At 29.7% G+C, this 11,448-nt stretch overlaps 1 protein-coding gene across 1 annotated transcript; it reads left to right on the top strand.

Annotated features, from left to right (window-relative positions):
- Nucleotides 1-548: 548 nt before the first annotated feature.
- On the top strand, nt 549-10,356 carry LOC132941292 (retinol dehydrogenase 14). Its single transcript, XM_061009284.1, has 8 exons — nt 549-706; nt 3,379-3,572; nt 3,735-3,827; nt 5,551-5,790; nt 6,409-6,597; nt 6,667-6,776; nt 8,668-8,757; nt 9,799-10,356. The coding sequence occupies exons 1-8, from the start codon at nt 579-581 to the stop codon at nt 9,901-9,903; spliced, it is 1,149 nt and encodes a 382-aa protein (XP_060865267.1). The 5' UTR covers nt 549-578; the 3' UTR covers nt 9,904-10,356.
- Nucleotides 10,357-11,448: the final 1,092 nt, after the last annotated feature.

Genomic DNA, 11,448 nt, shown 5'->3' with positions numbered 1-11,448 from the left:
CAATTTTTTTTATTGTTTTCTGATAAATTAGTAAATTACTACAAATTAGTAAAATTTATTCCCAAACAGAATTGAAGTACGTAAGACTCGTTTGAAGTCTGTAGGGATCGTTTTCTCTCTATATATAGTATATTATGTAGTCTATTTAATTTTTAATCATTTTTTTTTCATTTCTGGATCAAAAGAATTTTTGTTTTGAGCCAATAACCCACGCGTAATTTCTGTGGTCAGATTCGAAATTCGATCGTTTTTGACGATCAAATGGAATTTTGTGTACCGCTTTCCGAATAATATCATTCAAACTATTTCAGAGGTGAATGTCTACATATATATTCGACTACAATGACTTAAGCTGGTACCGTGTACTATATAATAATATAATATTACGATACAGATGCTGCAGACTACACACTCCTAATATACTACTATAACTACCTATCGTGAAATTATAGAAATAAATTCTCTCTTTATCACAATGTTTGTTATGTGATCTGAACCATCGACGAGTTATAGCCATCGTCTATAGTCTATATTACGTCACTGACTCAAAAACCGCTCTCCCTTCCGCCCAGCATATTATGTCGTTTTTATCTTCGCTGTCGACGTTCATGCTTCCTCAGAGCCGTACTACTTTCACCTGGCCGCGCAATAGCTGTGAACTCGTAACCAAACACACAACACGCTACGACAGGAGTGATCGTCTAACGTGAGTAGAACATTTTTTTCATTTTATTTAGTAAAAATACATTCTTATCGTTTCTGCATAGGTTTTTCACAATACAATATATCTAATATCTAAGTAGTAAGTAACTAAAACGCTTTTCTAACAACGTGTCATCATTAATTATAAATTGTAGACGATACCGACCTTATAAATCATTATGATATCGACGCATAATATTAAGTTTCTAGTTAGTATACAAATAATCGAAACATTTCTAAAATTTAAAATCATTATAGCAGTAAAAATATGTAAAGCAATATTTTATGGGACGAACGAAAATTCCGTAAAAATGCGTTTACCTATAACGTAGTTAGATAACAATATAGAACGTTTTCAGTTTGATAATAACAGCTGTATTTATTATTAAAGATAATGTCATAATGGTGTACTAATATATTTTAACAGGACATTAATAATTTATATATTGCTCGACAGCTGACCGTAATTTAACAACTATTAAAGTTACACAGTACACATATACCCATTGGTCCTTAAAAAAGCATTAGTTAAGTATCTTTAGGCCAAATGGCAATAGAAGGTAACATTGTCATCTGGACTGATGCACAGAAGTGTATTATTTTTATTTTTTGAGGAGTTAGTTTACAAAAGGATATAACGATAAAAGTACAATATATTTTTTTTTTTTTGGTATAAATGTATAATACAAGAAAAGCCATCTAAGTAACAATCGTTCTATTAGTGAATAGGAGTATAAGAGATGAAACCAGCAAGATAAAAACATTAATACATTTAATTCTAACAACGCTGGCGAACGGTGATATTTATATTTAGTAATAAATGTAAATCTAGTTTTAAAGTAAATTTACTACTTAATTAGTATAAATAAAGTATAAACTTATACCTAATTTGATTAAAATTGTTCATACTCTAATAATTCTATTACGAAAATTGTACTTAATACCTCATTTTTATGTAAAACAGCACGAACATCTATGAAAAACAGTTCATTATTATAATATTATTTTCAAATGCCATTACAAATGGACAATGATTATAATAACTATGTTGGTTTTTAAGAAAAATTACAATATAATGTTTACTGCATTATTGGTGTCATTATATAATAATATTTAAGTCATTTGTAGGTATAATTGATTTTTCCAAAATAATTTCTTTGATAGTTTTAAATTATTATAGTCGAGGACTGAGGTCGACGAAAATTGTATACCTCTCTATATAGGTACCGTTTGTTAACTTATATGGTATTAAAGTCGTCAATAAGTATTTTATATTTTTATTATATTATACCTACAATTTGTTTAATTTATTTTTATACTATAACAATTATTATTAAGTACACTCACGTATTGAATAATAAAAGTTAAACAAGCACTCTCAAAATTCTTAAAAAAATTCCAACGCAAAAAGTTATTGTAATTCATTAGGTATTGCACGTTTATACATTTCATGTATAGTATTACCTTTATGTCCTATACATATAGTACGTACATGACTACACATAATTCATAGTCTATTGTCGCAATTGTATTTATTATTGTGTATAACACAATATTTTTTTCTTAAGGAAATGTTATTATAGTACTTAACTGATTAATTTATTCATATCACGATAAGTTATTCATATGGTTATACCTACATATCCTCCATATATTTTTGTGGTCTTTCAGTTTAGTATTGAATTACTTTTATAAAATAATACAACACCTCAGCACGTATTAAGGATGGTTATACTTATACACATCTTACTTAATTCAAAATCATATAGTATACTATGATATGATTTTGAAATTTTACGCGTACCTAGGGAGAAAGCTATCTATTTTTTTATTTTATTTATAATTTTGTAATAGTGGTATGTAGTTATATTGTAGCTCTTTTTTTATTGTTTTTCCCTGACCATAATTTAAGTCATTTTATTCTTATTTTTGCGAAAGATTTAATTGTATTAAGACTTCAAATTATAATCTACGGACAGTCGCTATACATCAACAAACTATGTGTACCTACGTAATATTATACAGTGTACTCTCGGTAACTCGAACCTTATGATAATTCGAAATTCTCGACATTTCGAACAAATAAAATTCCCCTTCAAATTACAATAGCACATTAAGATTTTGATAACTCGAAATTTTTATTAAGTAGAATTTTTATTCCCGCGCGAGCTTCGAGTTACTGAGATTACTTAGGTACACTTATTATATTTAATACAATCTAACAACTATATTCAAACATTTTTTCGAAATATTTATCAAAGAATTCAAAATTATTTAAAATAAATACTGTACCCCATTCTCCTTCAAATCAGATCTTATCGGTTTTTATTTCATTATTATTTATATTATTAACTAACCATCTTATAAAATAAATAGGTATTTTTTTCTTCTTAATACTTCGCTATAAGACAGATATTACCTAACCAATTATATTAAGTAATTTCACATTTTTAACCACGAAATACAAATTAGACACATTTATTATTTGAGATTACCAAATAAGCTTTTCAAGGATTTTGATAATCATCACGTTGAATCCAAGGCCATTTACTCGTTAAAAATACTATTTTTAATCTCTTTACGAATTTTGAATACTCACCGTAGGAACTAACACGAGTATATTATAGTGATGTGAACTTTAACTACGATCGTTGCGTTTTGTTTGTATTTCAATAGTTACAATATGTGGTACTCGGAGACTCTCTCTTACCTTCACACGACTAACCTGGTGGTAATCGCCGCCTATGCCGCACTGATCACGGTTATATTCTTGGTCATTGTTAAACTGTACACTTGGATGACAACAGGTGTATACCGCGGCACCACCATCATGAAAGGCAAAGTCGTAATCGTCACAGGATGCAACTCGGGTAATGTTGTAGCACATATTATATGCACACACACACGCACACACACACACATACACACACACACACACATATATATATATATATATATATAATATACTTATTATGTGATTGGACACGGATCACAACTGTTTATTAACTATCTTCGTGTTGTGTTCTCCTCAGGTATTGGCAAAGAAACAGCCAAAGATCTGGCCAAGCGTGGCGCCAGAGTCATTATGGCTTGCAGGAACATGGAGACCGGATCGAAAGCTAGAGGTAAAATCAATTGTTGATATAATAATAATAAAAATAAATATTTGCATGCAATTGTTCGACTATCGATTGAGTTCCTGCTTCATTTGTTGTATATAATAGGATTTTATATTTTACCGAATGTACGTAGGTAGGAAAATGTAATGTAGGTAGAAACGTTATACATTTTTAGTAGCGTTACTATTGATAGGGGTCGACATGCGTACGTACAGTAAAAACAACAAACGCATCGGGATCCGATGGCATAGGGGTTGTTATATGCATTTATAGTTTAAGCATCTAATGGTCAAATTTATTGACATTATATAAGTTAAAGCCCTGCGCTATTATTAAGTCAGTACTTTAAAACCACGTAATATTAAAATGGTCGTGTAGGTTTTAAACTTTTGGCTGGAGTGAGTTGTAGTGGTAGGCTGTGGCGTGCACATAAATTTGGTTTGAGGGGAGAGGGATGTCATAAACCAGAATAATAAAATTTTTTTTTTTATCTTTATTATAATAACAGAAAAAACTCTAATCCAGTGGAAATTCACTCTTCCAGGTTATAGAAATTAATTTTAATCCGTTACATAGTTTTTCTAATTTAACTACCGACTTTATATCTATAGAATAAACCGTAATAACGTCAAAAACCAGCCAAAAAAAAACACCTAGGGGATACGCATACGCCACTGTTGGTAGGAAACTGAGTTGAAAGTGAACAAACATGGCGAGGTATCAAGACATGTAAACAATTTAGACTCATAAACCAGAATAATAAAATTTTTTTTATCTTTATTATAATAACAGAAAAAAACTGTAATCGAGTGGAAATTCACTCTTCCAGGTTATAGAAATTAATTTTAATCCATTACATAGTTTTTCTAATTTGACTGCCGACTTTATATCTATAGAATAAACCGTAATAACTTCAAAAACCAGCCAAAAAAGGCACATAAGGGATACGCATACGCCACTGTTGGTAGGCAACTGAGTTGAAAGTGAACAAACATGACGAGGTATCAAAACATGTAAACAATTTAGACTCATAATTTAAGTATATAAATAGTGGTTCTGTATGAAGAGTGTCCGAAAGTCATGTTCATAATAAGATCGTGGATTATGAGTCGTTTTTCAAAAAAACAAATTGTTATAAAAATAATATTTTATTTAAGGGGCACACAAATTAATTAGGAAAATTCAAAAATAGAAAAAGGAAACAGAGATATTCATTCACACACGCCGAATAACAAACTCGATATTTAATAATAATGTTAGGTTACAAAATACATGATTTGTGGTTAGAAAACATCTCTGATATTCCTTTAAACATCAAATTTTAAATTATGAATTAAGTTGTATGTATTTGTAACAATACTATAGGTATCGAACAGTTTTACAAGTTACAATCCATAACTTTAATATATCTAATGTTTGAAAACTTGACCCAGATTCATGTATGTATAATATACAATATACACATCGTATGGAAACCCGGCAATTGATATATTATGTTCGTGCAGTGTGCTTTTCGTTATTCGTTATTTATCCCCCAATTACGTTTATAAGTCATATTTGTTTCTTAAACTGTGTTAACTATATTGATCGGTATGGGTTTGACGTGTTGTAATAACAACTATACCCGTATTCGTTTTAACTGTGTATTTTTAATTTTTAAATGTATCAAACATAATATTATTATTATTATTTTAACATCAAAATTGAATAATTCTCGGGTTTTACTCAGACGAAATCATCAACTGTAGTGGAAACTCTGACGTGGTGCTCATGCAATTGGATCTGAGCAGTTTGAATTCAGTACGTCAATTTGCAGCCAAAGTAAACAAACAAGAATCTCGATTGGACGTACTAGTCAACAATGCTGGCGTGGCAAATACTTTTGGTAAAAAAATTACCGAAGATGGTTTAGAACTCACCATGGCCACCAATCAATATGGCCCATTTTTGCTGACACATTTACTTTTACGTAAGAATGCATAACATAATAATTATGAATTATCATGCTTGAAATATAATCATTCTATAAGTAACGCACTGTGTATAATAATAAAATGTACTATAGTCGGGTATAGCTAAACGATATTTCGTGATGTTTTTAAATAAAAATTCAACTAAAAGAGGTACATTAATATTACTCAATATAGTTACTATCATGCGTGTCTCGTAAACGGTTATAACCTGTAAACTATAGTCTAAATTTTTGAACAATGAGAATTTTTTTTTTTTTTTATTGATCTTAAGCTTCGGCAACTATGGCCATTAGCTGTAGTAGTTTGTTTGTGGGTTGTTAGTGTTGGTAGGGGAAGGAACACGTGTGTGTTGGGCTTGGCAGAATTTTTGATTGGGCACCCGTAGGTATCTGCCATGCCCGGGTGGGGGATGGCGGCACTTATTCTCCGGACACCGTGACTTGAACGGAGAAAAATGCCGACCGGTGGTCGAGGATCGAACTCGGACCGGCTGTGCCGAATCCGTCGCGTTAGACCGCTCGGCCACCTCGTCCCCCAATGAGAATTTGTTTAGGTGAATATTAGGTATATGTTTTATGATAAAACGCAAAGTTTAAGAGTATTTTTCGTTTTAGCATTGTTGAAGAAGACCGCCTCCAGCAGGATTGTAATAGTCGCGTCCGACTTGTACAAGCTCGCGAAATTGAACTTGGCCAAACCGAATCCGACCAACCAATTGCCCGCTTACTTATACTATGTCTCCAAATACGCCAACATCATGTTCTCAATGGAATTAGCACGCAAACTCAAGGACAGCAATTCTGGTGATTTTCTCATAGACATGCCATCGTTTCCAAACCGATAAAATGTAAAATAATATTTTCTTTGAACAGGTGTCACGTGCAATTGCCTTCATCCCGGTATCATTGACTCCGGAATATGGAGAAACGTGCCGTTCCCGTTGAACTTGGGCTTGCAACTGATCGTCAAGACCATGTTTAAGGTATGTTTCATATATATTATATATGTATATATGTTTTAAAATAAACGTCGAAAATGGCAAATCATATTACCACAATGGCGCAGTTAGGTACATGTTAAAAAAGCGTACAAGCTATTATATTTGTGCCTTGTATTTAAAACGAAAAATAAGCTATTGTCACAATGTAATTATTATTATATATACGTTATTACGTCTTATTAGTGATGTGAATTTGTATACTACAAATATTAAAATGCATCAAATAATAGTTTTATACATGTCACTATAATATACGCTACAGTAGATACTTACGACTACGTTCAGCAACATAGTCGTTTGTAATTATTTTATACAATGGTATTAAAACATTTTTTATAATATTTATATATAAAAAAAAACACAAATATTCTGATATCTGATTGTTAAAATTGTTACTCATTAAACCGTTAGTTATTGGTCCTAATTTATTAATATTTATCTTAAATTTAGTAAATTATCATGCATTAACATTTTTGTTAATTTTCCAATTTCTTGATACCTAATTTGAAGTTATATAAAATATTATAGTATACTATACTTCCGCCTATACCTAACCTAAAATTTATTGAATAAAAAAATCTCTATCTTATCTTATTTTTATCATTATTAAATGTTAAAAGTTAATACATTTGGATTTACATGAGCCGCAATATGATTATATACCTACCTAATTTGCATAATTTTTAAAATAAAGGAATTTATAATCTAATATATATAGGGTGATTCGCCTAGCATGCTCACCCCAATTTTTTCCTTTAATAATAAATTTTTTAAACTGATTTTTGAATTTTTTAACTTACTCAATGAAAATGTTTTCAAATTCTTGAATTTGTTCGTTCTATTTAAGTAGTGCCCTGTTGCTATACAAACTTCTGATTTTCAAATGAGAACTCCCTTTTTTACTGTAAATTATTTAGTTGATAATTATTTTGAAATGTACCTTCTTCAAAATTCGAGTGAGTATTTTCTTAGTTATTAAAATGTTTGTACTAATTATAATAGCACTTAAAAATGTTTTTCCAAAAATATTAAATAGACGTAATATTGGAACTAGTATTTATTATATTTCGTCCATTTTTACAAATTTTTGTTGTTGATAGATATTTTAATGAATTCAATTTTGAAATCAACATAGCCTCTATATCCTATAAACCCATTACCATGGACCTTTTATCCATAGAACACCAAAGTTATATAACTCAAAAACTACTCGAAGGTACAAATGTTGATTCTGATACGTAAAATATTTTAGAAAAATTATTCACTGAATAATTTACAGTTGAAAATGGAGCTTCTCATTTGAAATACTGAAGTTTATATCACCACAAGACACTCCTTAAGTAGGTAGTACAAAATTTCTCAAAAATATGAAAATAAGTATGTATATTTAAAAATTTAAAAAATCAGATTTTGAAAAACTACATTATTGAAGGAAAATAGAGGTGAGCATGCTTAGTGAATCACTCTGTGTATATTCTATAAAATGTGTATGAACATTGTATAATATAAAAATTAATCATAGTCTACATATAGTTTAATACACGTCACATGCGATGTACTAAGTATAAAATGGGATAATACAATAAATAAATAAAATACAGTATTTTTAAAACCATATCATATAATATAATATATAATATATATAATATTTTTTTAAATATTGAAACTATAAATTATGAATTATTATACATGCTGTTTAGTGTTCTCATAGATGTACCTTATACTATATTGCGTGCACAGTGGCTACTGCATATGTAGTAAAATATGTATTAGCGTTATACTAAGTCAGTTTTATTTAAATCTATTTATTAGTTTCAAACTACCTAACTGTTTATTACTATTTATTACATATTTTGATTTGATCTAATTTCAGACTACCGAACAAGGCGCACAAACTTCAATTTACTTGACCGTCAGTGAAGACGTTGCTAAGATCAGCGGGAAATATTTTAAAGATTGCAAAGTAAATATGATTTTAATACATAATATAATATATATATATTTCGGTCCATGAAACATATTCACTATTCAGACATGAAATATATTACGTGACAGATTCGTAATTATGTGCAGTGGATCAAAATAAGAGTGTCAGCCCAATTCTAAATAAAAAATCCCTATATGTATACGCACGCACAACTATTATAATATATTATATTATTATTATTATTTTATATTCGTTTACACGTTCCATTTTTCAATAATTACGAATAGCGCGCGTCAATGCCGCGGTTTATGTCATCGCTATAACGTTTGTTTATATTTACTTAATTTCGATCAACTTACCAAACTTGTAAATCCAACTTCCGCGATTTCCGTTATGAACTTCTTAATTTGTATGCGACGATATATCGTCGTTTCCCACTAGTTAGGTATAGTGTTTAATAGAGTTGCTTAACGTACGTCGTTGATCGATAAACACTTCTGTATTGTCATCGGCAATAAACGTGTTAGTGATAATATGAACAATAAACAGTATTATTTATTGTGCAGAATAAATAATTGTGTTTTAAGCATACCACCATATAAGTCTATTTTGAGGTATGTCTAATAGTTTTTAGAATTTTTTTTTATTAGTGGGCAATTTTTTTTCTTACCTATCGCCTATCCGCCGACACGTGCCACTTAAAATGTTTTCACGTGCCACTGTGTCACGCGTTAAGTGTGCTCTACTATACAATAGTGTAACGCGTGCCACAGGTCGACCGCCTCCCCCGCAATAGAGTGTATAAACTGGAAAGTCGAGTACGGGATTATTATATCTTAAAATAACTCATGAATTATATGAATTATTGTCGGCGATGTGATAGGATACACGACGCGGTATAATAATATTATGGCAAATTCGATTAGCACTCATTTAATCTTTATAATATTATTCGCCTCTGAAGGAAACCAACCGCGGCGACGGGAGTGTTAATATAATCTCTTTTGATTATATATTTACACGCTTGTGATCATCGAAGTAATGTAATATAATGAAATTATTGTTTATTCAATTTAGGAAGGCAGTTTGAGAAGTGATGTCTTAGACGAAGGAAACGCCAAGAAATATTGGGAAATTTGCGAAAATCTCGTGAAACTTCAGCCCAACGATCCAAGACCGTAACACACGCATGACGTATATAATATGTGTTAGGTACACAATTTTTACACATTCTATGTATCAACACGACGATTGATTAATATTTATTATCGATAATTGTGTAGGTACTTACCTACGTTTATATGTTGTTACAATTATTATGTACCATATATGTTATATGATATTGTATTTTAATATATTATTTTAATAAGTATCTATTAAATTGTATTAGGCGTACTGACCTATTACGGGTTTAGTTGTTTTAGAACAGACTTCCTATATGCTTCGAATGTTAATCAAAACCGTTATTGTTTATAAAGTAATCAAATAGGTAGGTATTACATTTAAAACGAAAATGTACCTGAAATATATTTTTCTTACAAGCTACTAATATTTCGAAATAAATCATTTTGTTAACGGTGTAAATGTGAAATATATTTTTAAAGGCATTAATAAATCATGATATATATTTTTTAAGCATAAAGTATATTTTATAATTTATTGCTAACAGGTTCGATATTTATGTATAATATATTGAGATGTAATGGTGTTAATTTAACTCTATTATAATATAAGTACCTTGATATTTTTGGCAAAGTTAAAAATTCTTTTTTAACAAGACATCACTAAATAGGTATTAAAACTGACATTTGCGTATGCTACCATGGTACGTGTATTATGATTTATGAACGCGTAGAACGCATTGAAACGTTGCAATTAGACGGTGTAAATATTGTTATAGTTTCTATTGACTATGAATCGCACAAATTATAATAAAAATAAATAGTGTGGTCGACGGACGTATAATGACGTATATTATAGATTTTAAGAACTAAGCAGTAAGCACTGTAAATTATAAAATATATTGGATTTGGACCATAGGGGTGTAGGTATACTATATTATATACCTGCCTACTATCAATCAGAGAAGAATTTGGGCCATCGGTAAATTCCCAATTGGTGGTGAATTAACGGTTAACATGGACACACTTCAATAGTTTTAGACTTAATTTTTCTTGTATTTTTTCTCATAGCAAACCAATGTTTGCAAAGCAGTAGTCAATATTAATAATATATATTTTATATTAGCATTACTGAAAATTAATAATAATATGTAATAAGTAATAATAACTGTTGTTATTTTTGTGAATGTAGTCTATTAGGTAATAATAGTAAGATGTGCAATAAAACAGTGATCTCAATAATTAGATAGCACTAATTTAATAATTATTAATTGATCTTATAATTAGAGCTAGTATTTAATTTATTTAAGAAATAGTAAACTAGGTAATGCATTTTTTAAATTGTTAAATAATAAATACATTTAATCTATGTCCTTTATACATTCCTAACCCAGTTTACCCGTTCATACAATTGCGATAAAATTTGGTACAGGGGTAGATTAGACCTTGAGAAAGAAGATAGGCTATACATTTTGTCGTGAAAATGGTAAATAAGAGGTCAAACCGGGGAAAAGTTCTCAAACAGGGATTTTGAGATGATTATTATTATTATTCGTCTATAAAACGTTGCTATAGGTTTTAATAATAATTATTATTTTTATTAATG

Source organism: Metopolophium dirhodum, chromosome 3 (genome assembly GCF_019925205.1).
Source record: "Metopolophium dirhodum isolate CAU chromosome 3, ASM1992520v1, whole genome shotgun sequence".
NCBI classification, from domain to species: domain Eukaryota; kingdom Metazoa; phylum Arthropoda; class Insecta; order Hemiptera; family Aphididae; genus Metopolophium; species Metopolophium dirhodum.
The sequence above is the reverse complement of the archived record's forward strand: the minus strand, read 5'-3'. Positions and strand labels throughout refer to the sequence as shown.